We start from the raw sequence: 20529 nt of genomic DNA on the forward strand, positions 1-20529 counted from the left end.
TTAAAAATATTTTTAAAAATATATTTAAAAAAATTAGGGGGGGGGGAATTAACGAACCATTAAGAGACAATTAGAGAATGGGCCAACAATGGTTCGAATTACATTGCTGGTTGCGTTGTGAGACAATGTCTCGGAATGCGTATCAAAAAGTGAGAACAATCCGAAATAATTCCGATATACGATTCAAAACAATTTTTTGGACATGTCTAGTAAATAGGATCAAAATCCTCAGCCAATGGTAGAAATTTCTTAATCATAGTATCATAGAAAGATAAAGTTGGAAGAAAACACATGGGCCATCTAGTCCAACCCTTGTTCAGTATCTGAGAGGAGAAAGAAGGAGCCTGAGGCTGTTAGGAATGGTGGGAGTTGAAGTCCACAACACCTGGAGGGAGAGCTCAAGTTTGCCCATGCCTGAGCTAGATCCATGTTCAGGAGGACAGGTAGATGAAGAAGCAGCACTTGGGGATTTGGGGCTAAGTGGTGAGGAAGAAGAAGAAGGAGGAGGAGAGATGGCAGACATATCACAGATACCTACATTTCAGGAATGTCAAAGGGAGGAAGAAGTCAGAAGATCAGCTAAGTGAAAATGCTGAGCAATCAGACCGTGCCCTAGAGACAGCTTTGCTGGGAGCTCAGGGCTATAAATTGGCAGCAAAGTCTGGGGCCCGGTGCTGGCAGCAACTGTTCCAAACAAGGTGTTTCCGTTCCAGTGTCGGATCTTGCTGAAGGCTCTTGTCTATTGACGTTTGCTTTTGCAACCTGTAAGCCTGTTTATCAAAGACTCTAGTTTCTGTCTGATATGAAGACTTCTGTTTCACCTTTGCTTGAAGACCTTTCCATTGGGATTGAACTTTCTGTTTCGCTTCTTGCATTGTATCTTTATTTTGGCTGAAGTAAAGCCTTTTTATTTACTTTCACAATGAATAAAACTCAAGGGTTACTTGCCCTTCTTTCCCTTTTACCTCTACGTGTCCGTAGTGCCGGGACCGGGAGGACAGGCTGCTATATTGTTCTGGATGTGATGCTGGACATGGCCGAGTGTGAGGGCGTTGTGGACATTTACAATTGTGTGAAGACGCTGTGCTCAAGGAGAATCAACATGATTCAGACTGAGGTAACGTGTATTATGGATTATGGTGACTTTTTTGGGAAACTAAATATTGTAAATACATCATGCGTTGATATGTTTTTTCCTCCACTTCTGGTAAAGGAGCAATATGTCTTCATCCATGACGCCATCTTGGAGGCTTGCCTGTGTGGAGAAACCAGCATCCCAATTGGTGAATTCAGATCCACATTCAAAGAAATGGTGAGGATCGATCCACAGAGCAACTCGTCACAGCTGCGGGAAGAGTTCCAGGTGAGGGAACGAAAGATGGGAGTTCTTCTAAACCTAGGAAATAATCTCAAAGCATACGTTTAAGATGAGCCCGTTGAGCCAAAATAAAAATGGAAAAGGCCTAATATGGTAATTGGCATATGGTTTAAACCAGGCAAACTTTGACCCTCCAGGTGTAAACAGTGATATTATTGCAGGTAGATTTTTAACTGATTGATGGATTAAACCCAAAGAGTGGGTTACTCTTCATCTTTTATGCTCAGAGGCATACAGAGAGTACATATAAACCAAGAATTAAAAACCTGGAATACCTTGTGTGCAAAACGTAATCTGCCACCTCTGTTGTCTGTTGTAGCTCAGACTGAGGATTTCTCTAATTTTTCTGACCTGTCGGAGGACAAGGGACTGGCTGGATTTCAAAGCGCCGAGTCTGTTAGTGCTAGGAGATATGATGTTTTGCATTCCTGTGATCATTCCCAAATAATCGGGGATAGTGAAACCAGTTCCCTTGGGAATCGACTTTCAGCCAATGGGGAGTTTTCCTGAGAAGCCAGATTAGGTTTGAGAACGGAGGGAGTGAAAAATAGACTAACGTGACCAATTTATATGAATCTCTCCTCTCCATGGGATTATGAAATGCTGCCTATTCTAACCTGGTTTCTTTGTGTCCAGCAGACTCTGAATTCTGTGACACCCCACCTGGATTTGGAGGAGTACAGCATCGCCCTTTTGCCACGCAACCGGGAAAAGAATCGCAGCATGGATGTGTTGCCTCCCGACCGGTGCCTCCCCTTCTTGATCTCTATGGACGGGGAGAGCAACAATTACATCAATGCAGCCTTAATTGATGTAAGTGTATTCTTTAAGGCTGGCATGGGTGAAACTTCGGCCCTCCCTCCAGGTGGTTTGGACCTCAGCGTTGCTTTAAATCCCATCCATGGGAGAAACGCAGAATATAAATAAATGAATAAATAATGCCTCTAATGTGCTGCTCTTTTTGTTTTCCTTCAGAGCTACACAAAGAGTGCTGCCTTCATCGTGACCTTGCACCCACTTCAGAGCACAACCACAGACTTCTGGAGGCTGGTGTACGACTATGGCTGCACCTCCATCGTGATGCTCAACCAGCTCAACCAGTCCAATTCTGCCTGGGTGAGTGACAAGGAGCCCAACTCTTGTAGTGGAATCAGTTAACTGTATTCTAGTTCCCATAATGCTTTGTTTCTCTCCTTGCAGCCTTGTGTGCAGTATTGGCCCGAGTCAGGGCTGGAACAGTACGGACCAATGGAAGTGGAGTACGTTTCTAGAGCAGTTGATGAAGATGTTATAACTCGTCTTTTCCGAGTACAAAACGTAACACGGGTGAGAAACTCTTGTACCCTTCTCCATTCCTCATATATTGTGCAGTAAAAAAATAGGTTGGGGGGGAGATAGAGAAAAGGAAGCAGTGTTTATCTTCCTAGATACTGAAAAAGCCTTTGATAAATTGAACTGGAGATTCTTTATATCCATAATCTGATCTGATGATAATCTTGGAACAGTATAGAACCATTATTGATAGTTACAAGAATATGCTGGTAGAGAAGTGGCAGTATTCAAAATAAACAAACAAAAGCAAGGATAATAACTAAAAACAGTAGGAAGGAAGGAAAAGCAAAACTGACAATTATCAGGGTTTGTAGTAGAGAATGAAACATATTTTGCCACTTACTGTCTCACTTGGATAAAGGATTGGATAATGTTGAAAGAAAAAACAATGAAAAGTTGTTAAATTTAGAGGGACATAATCTGAGATTTGGCTGGCACGCATACCCATGGTATGACAAAGCTAAAATAAATGCAGACTTTGCAAATCATTATGATAGGAAAGCTTTGATGAGACTCTAGAGTAACTTCTGCATTTTGTTGTATAACCAGACACCTGACATATGCCTTACTTGTATCCTACACAGTTCTCGTTTCTGTTTCTTTAAGCAAACTTCTGAAAAGAAATCATTATGGGATTTGTTTAGTTACAGGAAGGCCATCTGATGATCCGACACTTTCAGTACCTGCGGTGGTCTGCCTACCGAGACACTCCTGACTCCAAGGAATCCTTCCTGCATTTATTGGCCCAAGTGGAGAAATGGCAGGAGAAGAGTGCCGGCGGCGGAAGGACAATCGTGCATTGCTTGTAAGTGTCGCCTGCCCAATACCTGGCCTTTTCAGGCAAAGAGGTGCTATTCTCCTTTCCTTCAACCAACAATATCGTTTATCATGAGAATTCAATCCAAAGACTTTGAGATTTAAGTATGTGTAAAAAATGAGGATGTGAAAATCTTTCAGTTTTGATTTTGTAACATTTCTCTAGATTCCATCATGTCCTGTCTTTGGTTCATATCAGGAGGGAAGGCTTATGAGAGACGGGACGTTTCTGTGTGTTGATAATCCCCACGCATTTTGTCTTCCCTGCAGAAACGGGGGCGGCCGGAGCGGCACTTTCTGCGCCTGCACCATGATCCTCGAAATGATCAAGTGCCACAAACTGGTGGACGTTTTCTTTTCTGCAAAGATCCTGAGAAACTACAAGCCAAACATGGTGGAGACTTTTGTAAGTGGCTGTGTTTCTCTGGTCTGATCTTGAAAATGCCCCGAACAAGTATAATTCAGTTAACACGAAACCCATAAGCAATGTACCTGTATGCTAAATACATGAAGTTTGTGAGTACATCAACTATGTTCACTTCTTTTCCAATAACCCAGGCATCGCTGGCTACCCAAGCTAGTTTTAAATAATACAAAAAATAAGACCCTTGATTTCATTTATTATTTATTATTTACTTCTTTATTTGCTGTTAATTTCTTTATTTACGTTCTACTAATTTGGAGGAACACGAAATCAACCGTTTACCTGTCTTTCCTTTCTCCTCCTCCTTTTTTAGGAACAGTACCACTTCTGCTATGAGATCGCCTTGGAATATCTGGACTCCTTGGAGACAAGATAGCAATTCACCGAGAACACGGAAGAAGGCCGTGCATTTGTTGCAGAGTTTGGGGTCAATATGCTGTAACCCCCCCCCCCCCCCAGATGTTCTCATATGAGCAAGAGAAAGGGGGGAAACAAAAGAAAGAAGAAAAGGGAAAGAACGAGAAATCCATAAGCAAGGCATTGGGCGTGTCAACCATCTCTTCCCTTCGTTTTTTCCTTGGCTTCCTTTGCTCTCCAGAACCTACACAAGCTCATCCCAAATGTATCTTGGTGTGTATCTCCTGGCCAGGAGTTTGGCCAACTCTACGATTCTATGATTCTATGATTTGTATGTTATTGTATGGGTGCCGGTGTGCGGGAAGAGCGCCAAGCTCCTTGTGAGATACCACAACCTGAAATGGCACAGTCCATGGACCAAAGAACATGAGCAGAAAGACCACGATCTTTTCAAGTGACTGACGGGGTCTTTCGGTGTTCGAAAAGTGAAGCTTTATGAAGAGAGAGAGAGAGACTCTACGAACTTCATAGTCATCTTCATTTGGGAAATTATACGCACTTAGAAGCACAGAATGGGTCTTGTACATTTCTCTCTCTCTATATATATATATCCATATGTTTCCTGTTTCTAGACTTCTTGTCTACCTCTCAAGAGAGTTTTTGATTTTTTTACTTGCACCAATTGCTGTCACCAACATTGATGCAATCCTGGTGGTCTCCTAATAGGTAGGAACTAAAGCATGCTTGCTGGAAGGGTGTATTTACAGATTGGATTTTCCTAGAAACCATTATATTTTTCTATATGTATTTTCCACTCTAAACTTCCGTTGTTTAGATAGCGGCTGCTTTTTCATAGTGCGGGCTGAAGCCTTCCATCTTTTCCAGCCACTTTCTAATGGACTTCCCAAACAGTAAAGCATCCTGAGTGTCATACTTCTCTTCGAAATTTTAGCTGCTAAAGCAGGCATGGGCAAACTTAGGCCCTCAAGGTGTTTTGGACTCCCACTATTCCTAACAGCCTCAGGCCCCTTCCTTTTACCCTTCTCAGCCGCTTAAGGACCATCGTCGGGCTTTGCTTTTTTGTACTTTTAATTTTCTCATCTGCATTTTTTCTCTTTTTTCTGTATTTTTGAATACAAACTATTTCCAAAAAAAAGGGAAGAGAGAGACCACGAGGACTATCCAGTCCAGTCCCCCGCAAAGCAGGAATACACAATCAAAGCACTCCTGACTGATGGCCACCCAACTTCCCCAAAGAAGAAGACTCCGCCTCACTTCTGAGGCATCGTATTGCACTGCCTAAACAACTCTCAATGCCAGAAAGTTCTTCCTGGTGTTTAACTGGAATCCCCTTTCCTGTCATTTGCCTTGAATTACTCAAAGAGGTAATGTTTGTTACAAAAACAATGGCTGCCCATAAGATATTGTGTCTGATCGAGGGTATGTGTTTGCGACTAAATTTTGGGAAACCTTTAACCGATTGTTGGGAGGAAAACAAGCCCTCAGTTACAGCCCAACATCCTCAGGCTGACGGGAAGTTGGAATCCAGTTAATTAGGGTTTGGAGCAATATTTGTGGTGCTATGTTAATTTTCAGCAGGATGACTGGTTAGAGTTGTTACCATTTGCAGAAATGGCCTACAAGAACTCTGTACGCACAAGCACCGGTCACTTGCCTTTTGAGATTGTATATGGACAGAATATCCATTCCTTGCAGACTTCTAAGATCATCAGCCTCATGCCTTTGATAGAATGGATGGCTTGGATCAAAGATGTTTGGCTGGTGATTTACCAGGGAATTAAAGACGCCAAAGCCTCTTATTTTAAAAAAATAGGCAAAAAACAGGGCTACTGGTTGGGATATTAAACCCAGGAGAAAGATTGTATCCAGCCACAAAATATATTAAAAGTAGATAGCCTGCTCAAAAAATTAGCACCAACATATATTGTCCCCAAAGACTGATACATGAAGTAATGGCTGGACTGGACTTACCTAAGACTTAGAAGAAGTTGCACCTAACTTTCCATTTCAGTTTACTAATGCTAGCACCCGAGGATAATCTGTGGCAGTCCCACCAAACCGACACTGACAATAGATGGACGCCAGCATTTTGTGGCGCATGATATTTTGGACTTAAGAATTCATCAAAAGTCTTGTAAAATGGAAACATTTTTCCTTTCAGTGTCAATGGGTCAATACCAATGATATTAAGGTGCCTATGTTAATTGGGGCTTTTCATGCCAAATACCCAGATAAGCCCAAACTATAACAAGTATTGATAACTGGGTTTTTTTTAGGGGGGGGGGATGTTCTGATTATGTGGGAATGTAATGCCATGACTCCTTAGAACAGTGGTTCCCAATCTGTGGTCCGTGGAGCATCAGTGGTCCGCAATAACAAAAACATGGTCCATGGCATCACCATTACTACACTGTTGCCTCGAAACCACGTGGCAACGAGAGTGACTGGTCTTGTGAAACCCTCTTATAGTGCCGGGGATGTCGGGAGCCTGGCTACCCGCAAAAGATTACAAATACCACATCAACTCTAGATGATTAAATACGGTTTTTTGTGGGCGAGCAGATGGCAACTACTGGATGGCATATGTTCTGTATCAGAAACTGGAGCTGATGTGACCAAAAACTGATTCGTAACCCTTTGGGTACTTAAGTTGGAGAGTGGTCCCTGATCAAAAAAAGGTTGGGAACCACTGCCTTAGAAGTTATGTCATCAACATGGACATACAACCATTGTGTATAAAGTATATAGAAACGTAGAGGAGATCATTTGACCAAAACATGTTGGCTGGAACTATCAAAGAATGAGGGTAGCAATAAAAGACTGTTTATATTTAGGGCGGATGAGCTCAAGGAGGTGGAATATTTTATTATAGATAGGCATTAGAATAAAGGACAGAGATCTATGAGTGATGAAACAACAAACAGGTTGTGTTTCTTTTTCTTTTTTACCTGAACGGGAATTTTGCATGCGGGACTTTTATAAAACTAGTACTGTCTACATTGCTCGGTTCTCACAACGAATGTCATATGTAGGTTGTTTTTAGTGTCTGTTGACAAATAAAGTGCTATCTGCAAGATAGTGAGATTTTTCTTTGGAAGTAATGTTTAGGCTACAATAAAATCTGATATATGTATATATGCACGCATCTATATATATAAAAGGGTAATGACGTTTCGGCCTAGGACAAAACAAAACTACATATCCCAGAAACACTAAACTTGGCAGCACAACCCCTCGTCCATGCCTCTACGTTCATACAACAAACAGCTCCAGCTACTCCAGAAAATGGCCAGGCTTTGAGGCTGCAAGGCTATTCACTGCTATTCCACCTGGCCAACAAAGGATTCCCATAAGCCATAGCAACGCGTGGCTGGGCAAAGCTAGTATATATATAAGAAAACATTAGTGGCAATGCAATATTGAATGCAAAGATATTAATTTCATGGTCATTGAAGACTGAAGAGATATTGGTTCCTTTTATTGGTTCCATGTTCAGGTGTTGCTGTGTTGGCCCTGCGGCAAAATACAACAATATCCAAAGTCCACGAAACAGTGTTATGGAAATTCGTTTGGACATGGGTGAAGGAAACAGACGGACATCAGAAGCTGATTTCAAGATAGTTTACTATTGGCCAAGAGCAGGTGACAGTCCAGCTGCGACAGAGAATAAACTGCCACGCGTTCCTGTTGGGGTGGTCCTCCAATTATAGCATTTTACAAGCATGCGCAGAAGGCTAACAAACAATGAGATTTTACTGATTAATTCAATCTTTCCACATGCACAGTTTCCTCCAACTTACATAAATCATTAGTCATTAAATCAGTTAAACAGTCCACATCATGTAAATGCTAGCCAAATGCCATAGCTGTTATTTTTATTGAACTTTATTTCTTCTACGCACAAAAATATATATTTTACTATGGAATTTTTGAATATTCTGCTATTCCAAAAACTCCTTTACATATTTGCAAGTATAAATAGTCTGTTATAAACCCTTACCAAATGAAGCAAAGGCGAACGGCGTATGACGACGTCTTGAGGGTTGTTCCCCACAATCAGGGGATTTTCATTGTGAATGTTGGAGATCCTGGATTGTGTCTATGCTGACCCAGGACTTCAGTATAATCTAAATACAGACGGCCTTAATCTATGACCAAAAAAGGATGTATCTGTGGTTCCATTCTAAGGACGACGACCAGAGTCTCCTTCACTAGTCGGTAGTGACCTGCACTGTGTGTCTTGTTTACGAAGCCTTTGGTCATTTTAGATTTGGTTGCTGATAACATTGGGCACGGATTTAAAAAGGAATGAAATCCCAAGAGTCCATGAGTATGTTCATTGTACAAAACCCGACTTGAGCCTTGTTGATGAGCAGAAAACTTGACCATGATTTTTGGAGATATACGCACCTCTTACCCTGTACGCGGCACTTGTTTTATTCTACTTATTGACAAAATTATCCATAATTATTTGATCTACTTATTGATAAATGCTCTAGCATAAATTATATATTGTGTTGATCTTAGGAAAGAAATATTCACTTCTAAGTCATATGAGTCCAATTCAGTTCCTTAAAAAAAACAATGAGGGTATACACGGAAAAATGCAAAAGAACCGAGCGAACATTCATAGAACTCACAAAAAGACGTTATTGAAACATTCTCGGTCTCTATGTGAGGTTTTACTTTAAACCCATTCTCCGGGCATTTAACATATGCATATCCTATGATGCAAAGTATTTTCAGTATAGTTTGGTACACAACCTCTAGTGCTTTACTGTTACATTACTACTATTATACATTTCCCCCTCGCAAAACAACGGCGGTTGGAACAGCCAAGGGTAACAGCACCGAAGAAGAGCTGCCACAGTCAGAGTCTCCTGGTCGGTGTATTTTAGGTGGCAAAGGAATCAAAGTGTCCTGTGTTTCAGACCGTGATCCTGTTTTCTAATGCCGCAAGCTTTTTTGTCACAGCTTCCAGTGAGCAAGGATTAAGGAAAATACTGGACAACATCGGAGCAGAGAGGCGAAAGTTGAGAGCTGAGTCCATCTTGGGAGAATCTGAAAGAAGCCTTGAGACCCACACAGACACACACACAAACACACACACGTGGCTTTAGTACTGCGAGCTGCAGAAAAAGTTTGCCTATCGAAAGGTTGGCAGTTCGAGCCTGAGTCGGGGTGAGCACCCACCATTAGCCCCAGCTCCCTGCCCATATAGCAGATTGAATGCAGAAATGTGAGTAGATAAATTGGTACTGCTTTTGGCAGGGAGGTAATAAAGGTGCCCTTAAGGATATCGATTGAGTGGGATGTCTAAGGATGACAAAGCTCCTCGGCATGGAAAATGGAGTGACAGCAACCTACCCCCCGACTGTGGCCGGAGTCGAGCACAGCCTCCAAGGTGCCGGAAATAAGATGGGAAAAGCCTTTACCTCTGTCTATATTGTCTGTCCTTGTTAATTGTATAACGGCATTAAATGCTTGCTGTATGTGTGTTCTGTAATCCGCCCTCAGGGAGATAGAGTAGAATATAAATAAACATTATTATTATTATTGACACAACGACATTGTATGACACAGCAAACAAGATAGATATGCTGGATTTCATATCACAAAATCACAAGTCGAACACTTCCCAAGTGTCTAGGACTGTGTGATGTTGTTGTTGTTGTTGTTGTTGTTGTTATTATTATTGTTATTATTATTATTATTATTATTATTATGTCACAGCAAACAAGATAGACATGCTGGATTTCATATCACAAAATCACAAGTCGAACATTTCCCAAGTGTCTAGGACTGTGTGATTTATTATTATTATTATTATTATTATTATTATTATTATTATTATTATTATTATTATTGTATGACACAGCAAACAAGATAGACATGCTGGATTTCGTATCACAAAATCACAAGTCGAACACTTCCAAGTGTCTAGGACTGTGTGAAGTATTTTCGGATGATGCGTGCAGATCCCAGTCGGGTGGCCTTTTGCATATTATTATTATTATTATTATTATTATTATTATTATTATTATTATTATTATCAACCAGTGTATCTTACTGATGAGGTATCAGCAGGTAAAAAGGGGGATGCAAAGTTCCACCTTCCTCTCTCCTGTGTGACTCAGTCCGAGTATCTGCCTGTTCTGTATATGACTATCTGATGACTCCGATTGTTTGCAAGTACAAGGAATGAGGATCTGCGAATCCTGATTGTATGTTTGTATATATTGCAACGGTGAAGATTAAAGCCTCTGGATATTTTGGATGAACCTGAATCCGTGAGTTTACTAAACCGTGTGGCGAACATGCAGGCGAGCCTGGCCAGACAGCCTGGAAAACTCACAGCAACCCAATGATATCTTTGTTTCTTTGCATTTGCTTTCCAAACATACTGGACAAATCACTCATCCCGTCAAGTGTTTCCTTCTAACCCTACATTCTCTCTCACACATCATTTCAAATACTTCCCAAAGGATATATTTCCGTGTCAGTGCCTTTATGAGGTTGTCTACCTTCGTCTGGAACTTCACAATGGCTTTGCATTCACAGGGATCTTCTTCTGTGGAGGGAAACACAAGGCGCCATACACTGAGAAATATCCTTTGCAGTCCGGCCTGTCCCACCCACGTATGATATGAATTTGCAAGATTACTAAATTGCAATGGAGGTAATATTTGTCTTAGCAGCAGATAATACAGGCTGTGCAACTTAAACACCCCAAGCTATTCGTATTACTCACCAACACAGATCTTATTTTGTAGTTTCTTCCCAATTTGGTTGATGGTTCTGAAATCAGCGGTGTAGAAATAATGCTCTGCCACCGGTTCGGAGGCAATTTCTTTAAGCTCATCCTCGACCGCATTGCCTACTCCGACAGCAAACATTTTGTAACCTGAAAACAAACAAAAATTGCTAATCTGCCTGTTACCATTTCTACCCTCTTTACACTAAGATATGACTGGGAAATAAATGCTGTGTACAACACTCCTGTTATGTGTTCCAGGCATCTGATCCTACATTACTGAGCCTTTTCATCCAGTTTTCTACCCGACACCCTCACCCACAACTACTTTATTAACATCCTATAACCAATGTGTATGTTCAGTTCTCATGTTCCCTCTACATATAAGGCTGGGCTGTGGTGCAGCTGGTTAGTAGCCAGCTGCAATAAATCACTACTGACCGAGAGGTCATGAGTTTGAAGCCAGCCCAGGTTGTATTGAGCTCCCGACCATTAACTAGCCTAGTTTGCTGTTGACCTAACCAACCCGAAAGACAGTTGCATCTGTCGAGTAGGAAATTTAGGTACCGCTTTATGTGAGGAGGCTAATTTAACTAATTTACGAGAACATAAAAAAGTCTAGCAGGGTGCAGAAGAAGGAGGAAGTAATCCATCAAGGACTTATGGGCCGGGCTGTGGTGCAGCTGGCTAGTAACCAGCTGCAATAAATCACTACTGACCGGGAGGTCATGAATTCGAAGCCCGGGTTGGGTTAATTAAATAGCCTGGCTTGCTGTTGACCTATGCAGCCCCAAAGGACAGTTGCATCTGTCAAGTAGGGAAATTTAGGTATGCTTTATGCGGGAGGCTAATTTAACTAATTTACAACATCATAAAACTGCCAGCAAAACACGAGGAAAGGAATGAGGAAGTACAGCCACTAGTGGACGGTGAAGCAACAGCTCCCCCTGTGGCCGGAATCATGAAGCTGGAAAAAAAGATTAAATGCCTCTGTATCTGTCTATATATGTTGTTTGTTGGCATTGAATGTTTGCCATATATGTGTTCATTGTAATCCGCCCTGAGTCCCCTTCGGGGTGAGAAAGAAGGGCGGAATGTAAATACTGTAAATAAATATGGCCGGTTCACGTGTCCTCGGAGCATCCTGTCCTCCCTTTTGCCCATAGTTGCATAGCAGGAGTCACCATGGATCACAGAATCATAGAATCAGAATAGTAGAGTTGGAAGAGACCTCATGGGCCATCCAGTCCAACCCCATTCTGCTAAGAAGCAGGACTCTAATACGACGGGATAACACTGAGTTCTGCAAGCCTACCTAGTTCCTTGGCTTTCTTGGCAGAGTCATTGATGTAATCTTGAGACCGCCCGTCGGTGAACACAATGGCGACCTTGGGGACCCCGGGCCTGGCTCCGCTGGAGATGGCAAAGGAGCTGTCCACCAGGTACTGCAGGGCCTGCCCGGTCATGGTGCCCTTCTCCATGTAGGACATCCTCCTCACGGCCGCCTTGATGTCCTTCTTGTCCTTATACTGCCCGAGGGGGAACTCTTGCCTGACGGAGCTAGAATACTGGACCAGGCCCACGTGCGCATTTCTGTCCGACACGTCCAGAGAATCCACAATCTGGTTGATGAACTTCTTCACCAGCTCAAAGTTCTCCGGCCTCACGCTCTTCGATCCGTCAATCAGGAACACAAGGTCGGTGGGAGCCCCTCCGCTGCAGGCTGAACACGAGCAAGGCAAACAAACATCAGCACGAATTGAGGCAATCCCCTCTTTACAATAATAATAAGAATAATTTTGGAAAGACTATAGTTAGCACACATCTGGATTTAGTTTTACAGAGAGGTCTTGACTTGAAGGTCTCTCACGGATGAGGTTACCATAGGTCAAGGCCACCAACAAATTCCGATCAGTAAAATTGGAACTTCTAGGTCACCCAATAATCAGAGTTTTCTAAGTAGCAAAACATCCATCTATATACAGTAGAGTCTCACTTATCCAACACTCGCTTATCCAACGTTCTGGATTATCCAACGCATTTTTGTAGTCAATGTTTTCAATACATCGTGATATTTTGGTGCTAAATTCATAAGTACAGTAATTACTATGTAACATTACTGCATATTGAACTACTTTTTCTGTCAAATTTGTTGTATAACATGATGTTTTGGTGCTTAATTTATAAAATCATAACCTAATTTGATGTTTAATAGGCTTCTCCTTAATCTCTCCTTATTATCCAACAAATTCGCTTATCCAACGTTCTGCTGGCCCGTTTATGTTGGATAAGTGAGACTCTACTGTATATATAAATGAGTGATGGCATAATGGCAACCGACAAAACAACAAAACTACAGGCCCCCCAACCTCGAAAATTGACAACACAACCCATCACACATGCCTCTAGGTTGATACAACAAAAAGAAAAGAAAAATAAAGTCCTAATTAGAGGGAGAGCGATAATTGTTTTTATCCAATTGCTGCCAGTTTAGAGGGCTAATCTTTGCCCACTTGGTCTCCTAGCAACCAACTCAGCCAAGGGACAGCCAGGGTTCAGTTAGGGGACAGGCAGACTAAGGCGTCACTTAGGCCTCTTCCACAGATTATCTAGTACACAATAAAAGCATTCCTGACAAATTGTCATCTAAAGAATGAGATCCCACCACACTCTGAAGCAGCATATTTCACTGTCAAACAACTCATAAAGTTTTTCCTAATGCTTAGGTACAATTTCTTTCCCTGTAGGATGAATACGTTGCTCCATGTTCTAGTTAAAATATAAAAATGCAGAAAACGGGGAGAGTGTAATGCCAGCATGTAATGAAACCCACAGAAAACCAACAGCAGAGAGTAAAAATATTACTGCACATAAAACCATAGTCAAGGTAAGTGTGACTGGATAGCAAACATTTCAACAGATGCTCTTATTAGAGAGTGGAACAACTGGTCTGTGCCCCGTTTCTTCATATTGTTCATAATCATATGCATTTCTATCAAGTCCCCCTCTCCTTGTAGTTTTCTTTCTCACCAGAACAAGAAGATCTCAATGTGTTAGTGTTTTCTTCACATTTTTATGATTTATATTTTTTGTTGTTGCCTTGAATCTTCAACAACCAAAAAATTCCATATTTCATCACATAATAGTCGCCATTGCATAACAGTCACACCGTTATTTTGGGTGTCCTAGTTTGGGCATGTATGTTTTCTTCACATAATAGTCGCACACCCTGCCCATGCGCCAGCCCCGTGGAGCATGATTTGGAGCAAGCCTTCCTCATGCGCTTACCATTGCAGGTCTTCCCGTCACTGTTGAGCGTGAACCCCTCTCTGCAAGCACAGCTGTACGAAGCCCCGGCACTGACACAGACTTGTGCGCAGTCGTGATCTCCAGTGGCACACAGGTCCGAGACAGCTGGAAATAACAACAAATAATACATCCCATATTGTAAAGGATCCCATGACAACTTTCCTTTTTCAGGTCTCAAAGGGATACAACAACATTTTCCTAGCTCAGGCCTGGGCAAACTGCGGCCCTCCTTCCTGGTGTTTTGGACATGCCTAGCTTCCAACAGACCTCACAATCTCTGAGGATGCCTGGCACAGATGTGGGTGAAACGTCAGGAGAGAATGCTTCTGGAACATGGCCAGTAAACCCACAGCACCTCAGTGATTTCGGCCATGAAGCCTTCAACCACACGTTATACTGATGCCTTTGCCTCACTGCGACCACTTTTGAATCACCCGGCCAAGGCCCCGATCCATTGAATTTCCCTTGAGGTCTTACCGCAGAAGGCTTCTTGGAATTTTTTGGTCAGCTTCTCAATGACGCTGTAGCTTTCCACGTAGTCCACGTGCTCCTCCAGAGGTGGGCTGGCTATCAGCCGCAAAGTGTGCATATCCACACGGCCCACGCCGATCGCAAAGATTTCGATTCCAAGAGCCCTCGCCCGTGCCGCGACGTCCTTCACCGCATCCTGGGGACGCCCGTCCGTCACGATGATAGCCACCTAAGCACAAGAGAGACAAGACTCAGAGGACCGACACATCCCGTGTCGTTTTCCAATTCCACTTTCACTCCATTCGTGTCCAACATTATTATTATTATTATTATTATTATTATTATTATTATTATTATTATTATTCAAACTTATATGCCGCCACTCCCCTAGGGCTCGGAGCGGCTTACAAGAACCTGCTAAAATCTACAATTTAAAGAACATCTTTAAAACATCTTTAAAAACATCTTAAAAACATCCTAAAAGCACCTTTTAAAACATCAACAACAGAACTCAAAAGCCTAACAAAAAGCATTAATATGATATTAGAGGAGGCCTGCTGTTACTTATTCATCACATAAACGTGTCATTTTTGCCTTTTTTGTTAGGAAAGGGGGTGCGACTATTACATGATGAAAAAAATTATTCCTATTTGTATGGAATTGATCATTTATATAAATGTTGGTACTAGACAAAATTCTATAAATGTTGTGCAAGCCCATACTACTACTGGTAGGAATCATTAGTACTGTTGATAATAATAAATAAGATACTTTATTTATATTCTGTTCTATCTCCCCAAGGGAACTCAGAGTGGATTACAGAATACATACAAGGCAAGCATTCAATACTGTCAGTTAATAACACGGACAAACAATACATAGAGGCAAATCTTATCTCTTTTTTTATCTCCGGCATCTGAAGGCTGTGCTCGACTCAGTCATGGGGAGGTGCTATTATTCCATTTTTCCATTCCATTCCATTATTCTATTATTCCATTCTCCGTGCCAAGGACGCTGATGTCCACAGACACCTTCCTGGTTGAATTTTGCCGGCATGTTTTCAGGGGCAACTTCTACCTCCCCGCCGAAGCGGTACCTATTTATCTACTCACATTGCTGTTTTCAATCTGCTAGGTACGCAGAGGCTAGGGCTATGGCAGGAGCTCACCCCGACCCATGGCTCGAACTGCTGACCATCAGGTCGATGAGATTTTCAGCAGCTTGGCAGTTTAACCCGCTGTGAAGTTTAGCTGCAGCCTTGAGATGTCCTCAAGGTAGAATCCTTTAATTGGAGCATTTACTGAGATTCTGCATTGGGCATGGGCAAATTTGAGCCCTCCCTCCAGGTGTTTTGGACTTCAACTCCCACAATTCCTAACAGAAGACTAATATCATAGAATTGTAGAGTTCAAAGAGACCCCAAGGGCCATCCAGTCCAACCTGCCTGCCATGCAAAACACGCCGCCAAAGCCCTCCGACTGGGCCTCTGCTTGGAAACCACCAGAGAAGGAGTAAGCCGGCCCCCCAAGTCCTCCTCCTACCTTGTTAATCTCCGGCACTCGCACCCGGGCTCCTTCGCCCTCGCTGAAGGCCCTGTTGATGGCAAACTGGATGGCCAGGCCGGTCATGGTGCCGGTGGAGAGGGGCTCGATCCGGCGCACGGCTTGCAGGAGGGAGGCCTTTGTCCGGTGCGTCTTGAGGGAGAATTCGCTCTTGACCGCACTGGCGTAGTTGACCACGCCCACGCGAGTGGCGTTCGGACCCACGTCCAGGGACTCGATGACCTGGGACAAGAAGACCTTGACTTGCTCGAACTCGTTGGGGCGCACGCTCCGGGAGCTGTCGATGAGGAACACCAGGTCCGTGGGTCTGGTCCTGCAGTGGACGCCTGGCCGAGACACAAGAGAAGAAGAGCATCCCCCAAATTTCAGAACAGCTACGATACTATTCACACGTACAAAGACCCATTCGTGACTATTTAGCATCCTGCATACGACCCTTTGGGAAAATGGACATCTACATAACCTTTTGGAGATTTTGTGACCTTTGGAAAAGCATGACCTTGTTAGAAGTCACCATCTTCTGAAAAAAGTGATGCCATAACCTTTTGGGAAAATGGCTTATTCATGCAAGGCAATTAGGTTTCTCATTTGTTAAAATGATGCACCTACCTAGATATCTCTTTGAACTGTTAGGGACAAAGATATGCCAATGTACAAAACACACACACATATCTCTATCATATTCACATATATATATATATATATATATATATATATATATATATATATATAGATATCTATATATATATATATATATATATATATATATATATATATAGATATATATATATATATATATAGATATATATATATATATATATAGATAGATAGATAGATAGATAGATATAGATAGATAGATAGATAGATAGATAGATATATATATATATATATATATATATATATATATATATATATATACACACACACACACACACACACACACACACACACACACATACATACATACACATACACACATACACTAGCTGTGTCCAACCACACGTTGCTGTGGCTAGGACTTTATTTTTGTTTTCTTTTTGTTGTATGAACGTAGAAGCGTGGATGAGAGGTTGTGCTGTCAATTTTCAAGGTTTTGGGGCATTTAGTTTAGTTGTTTTGTCCGGTGCCATGATTCCATTACCCATATACACACACACACACACACACACATACAAACAGTAGAGTCTCACTTATCCAACATAAACGGGCTAGCAGAACGTTGGATAAGCGAATATGTTGGATAATAAGGAGGGGTTAAGGAAAAGCCTATTAAACATCAAATTAGGTTATGATTTTACAAATTAAGCACCAAAACATCATGTTTTACAACAAATTTGACAGAAAAAGTAGTTCAATACGTAGTAATGTTATGTAGTAATTACTGTTTTTACGAATTTAGCACTAAAATGTCATGATGTATTGAAAACATTGACTACAAAAATGCGTTGGATAATCCGGAACGTCGGATAAGTGAGTGTTGGATAAGTGAGACTCTACTGTACGTATGTATGTGTGTATATATATATATACACACATACACACACACACACACACACACACACACACAAGGAAATCTGTGTAATTCCCATGGAGTAAACAACAAAACCACTGGACCAAATCACACCATATTTGCCCACAAAAGACATGGTCAAAGTGGTCCCTGGTCAAAAAAAGAAAGGCTGGGAATGGGATCCACGATTGTAGAGAATCAGCAAAATAGAGGAGATGGCTACAAATACGTTATCCCTTTGAGAGACTGAATCCATTCCAAAGCAAAGGTTACCGGAGCTGTTGAAGAATGAAGCCCTTGTTCGAGGATGCTGAAGCCGGAACATTGAGATCCAGGTGTACGTACATGCTAATAAGAGGTATTAGTATGTAGGTACACCTTGATCTCAACTGCTGTTCCTTGGTTTTGCACCAACGATTTACGATTTCCTCCCAGTTATCATTCCCTCTGGTTTCTTTGCAATGTTATCCCAGCACGTGGGCCCGAATGGAGGGCAGAGGCGGATGTACCTCTCCACTTACCCCTCTGCTGTGGGGAGGCCCCGTCCACCGCGTGTCCCTGAACGAGGAGCATCACCGAGAGCAGCATCAGCGGCATCAGCGGCGCAGAGGAGGGAATCGTTGCCATGTTTGCCGGGATGGAGTGGTCCTCTCTGGCCTTGCCTTGGGGCATGAATGGGTCACTCCTTAGGAAAGCAACCGGCCAGCCTATAACAGGGGTGCCCGGTGGGGTGGAGTCGGAGGGAGGAGACTGGGCCAAAGCGGGACATTGACCAGGAAGGTCCCCTGGCCTTTCCGTTGCCTGGATCTGGGACAAGACTTCCATTGCGGGCCGAGGAAGTGGGAAGTAGTAAAAAGTGACCCGCAAGAGCCTGGAATGCCAGGCATTTCTGATCTGAACAGGGAGCCAGTCATGTCAAGCGGAGAAAGGAGCCTACCTGCCACTCAGGAGCTTTCATCTGGCCTGGGTCTGCCCCACTCAGTCAACACCCCCCCCCCCCCCGGCGTCCCCTCCCCACCTGGGACCCCCAGGGTATCGGGACAGGAGGCTTTGGGTTGGGCTGTGTCAACAAGCTCACCAGGCATTTAAAAATAGCAGGTTTCTTATGGATTTAGTTGGGTCGATTGCCACCAGTGGCCTTAGAGCAGGCATGGGCAAACTTGGGCCCTCCCTCCAGATGTTTTGGACTGCAACGCCCACAATTCCTATCAGCCTACCCACCTTACAGAGAGATATAAACCCCTCTTGCCAAGTTTCCATCAGACCTCACAACCTCTGAGGATGCCTGCCACAGATGTGGGCGAAACGTTAGGAGGGAATGCTTCTGGAACATGGCCACACAGCCTGAAAGACTGTATATATGTTTGTGTGTGCGTAAATACATATATATATACTAGCTGTGCCCGGCCACGCGTTGCTGTGGCATTGTCTGGTGGTGTCTGTATTTTATAGGCAGTGTGGAAGAGGCCTAAGTGAGGCCTAACTCTGCCTGTCCCCTGGGCTGAGTGGGTTGCTAGGAGACCAAGTGGGCAGAGCTTAGCCTTCTAACTGGCAGCAATTGGATAAAAATAATTATTCCTCTCCCTCTAATTAGGACTTTCTTTTTCTTTTCTTTTTGTTGTATCAACCTAGAGGCATGGATGAGGGGTTGTGCTGCCAAGTTTAGTGTTTCTGGGATGTGTAGTTTTGTTGTTTTGTCCTAGGCTGAAATTTCATTACCCTTTTATATATATACTAGCTATGCCCGGCCACGCGTTGCTGTGGCTTATGGGAATCTTAGGAGTTTATTTTTCTTTTCTTTTTGTTGTATCAACCTAGAGGCTTGGATGAGGGGTTGTGCTGTCAATTTTCGAGGTTGGGGGGCCTGTAGTTTTGTTGTTTTGTGGGTCGCTGTGATGCCATCACTCTCATATATATATATATATATATATATATATATATATATATATATATATATATATATATTGAATATTTGGTGAATTCCCAGTGTCCTGTCCTGGTACCAAGAGTACTCCCTTGCTAGTACAACCTCTTACCCCTTTGCTAGTACATACTCTGCCTTTCAGATCAGGGGACAAAGTGATCTCCCAACGTACACAACGGCCCTTATTCCAAAGTCGCGAGGATCCCCCCCCCCCCCCCCCCCGGCCACGGCCGCCACGCACAGAAAGCCCTTTGGGTGCGGATAGGACGCGTGGCCATGAAAAGGGTCCATTCACGTCCTGCTATAAATGAAGTCTCTATGGCTGTTCTTACTGTGAAAAACCCCCCTGCGTTTCCTGTGTCATTTTTCTGCAAACGAGGAAAGAAAGATAAATACCTTTCTGGGAGCGGGGATGGGTTTTTCTTCTCCTCTGAAACGCCGTTTGTCATGTGGAAGAAACTTTGAAGGTTTTGACAACAGGTCCATCCAAGAGCCGAGAAGGAGCAGGAGAGGCCCCAGTTGTGTGCGTCTGTATTGACAGCTGTGTAAAGGGAAAACACAGGCTTGCTTAAGCATCAAAATAGAAAACATGATTTCCCACAAGGCTTCAAAGAGAAGGGACATTATGTTCAATGTACTTTATGAAGGCATGTTTGGGGGCTGGCGGCGAA

General features: G+C 42.8%; 2 protein-coding genes across 5 annotated transcripts in view; one reads left to right on the forward strand and one right to left on the reverse strand.

Moving 5' to 3' along the window:
• ptpru (protein tyrosine phosphatase receptor type U) overlaps positions 1 to 7406 on the forward strand; it is a 46563-nt gene extending 39157 nt beyond the window's left edge. For 2 of the 4 annotated variants that reach the window (XM_062962320.1, XM_062962323.1), the window contains 8 exons: positions 982 to 1117; positions 1214 to 1363; positions 2015 to 2191; positions 2354 to 2494; positions 2579 to 2704; positions 3355 to 3515; positions 3797 to 3932; positions 4264 to 7406. In XM_062962320.1, coding sequence (XP_062818390.1) covers positions 982 to 1117; positions 1214 to 1363; positions 2015 to 2191; positions 2354 to 2494; positions 2579 to 2704; positions 3355 to 3515; positions 3797 to 3932; positions 4264 to 4326 — 1090 coding nt within the window. In that variant the 3' untranslated portion in view covers positions 4327 to 7406. The remainder of the gene's footprint in view (positions 1 to 981; positions 1118 to 1213; positions 1364 to 2014; positions 2192 to 2353; positions 2495 to 2578; positions 2705 to 3354; positions 3516 to 3796; positions 3933 to 4263) is intronic. The other 2 variants (XM_062962321.1, XM_062962324.1) reach the window with 1 other exon arrangement.
• A 529-nt stretch (positions 7407 to 7935) lies between these two features.
• matn1 (matrilin 1) lies at positions 7936 to 18777 on the reverse strand. Its single transcript, XM_003228025.4, has 8 exons — positions 18456 to 18777; positions 16404 to 16750; positions 14869 to 15091; positions 14371 to 14496; positions 12398 to 12805; positions 11080 to 11232; positions 10819 to 10899; positions 7936 to 9308 (listed from the first exon to the last, which is right to left on the reverse strand). The coding sequence occupies exons 1-8, from the start codon at positions 18757 to 18759 to the stop codon at positions 9256 to 9258; spliced, it is 1695 nt and encodes a 564-aa protein (XP_003228073.3). The 5' UTR covers positions 18760 to 18777; the 3' UTR covers positions 7936 to 9255.
• Positions 18778 to 20529: the final 1752 nt, after the last annotated feature.

The sequence above is a fragment of the Anolis carolinensis genome, unplaced genomic scaffold (genome assembly GCF_035594765.1).
Source record: "Anolis carolinensis isolate JA03-04 unplaced genomic scaffold, rAnoCar3.1.pri scaffold_10, whole genome shotgun sequence".
NCBI classification, from domain to species: Eukaryota; Metazoa; Chordata; class Lepidosauria; order Squamata; family Dactyloidae; genus Anolis; species Anolis carolinensis.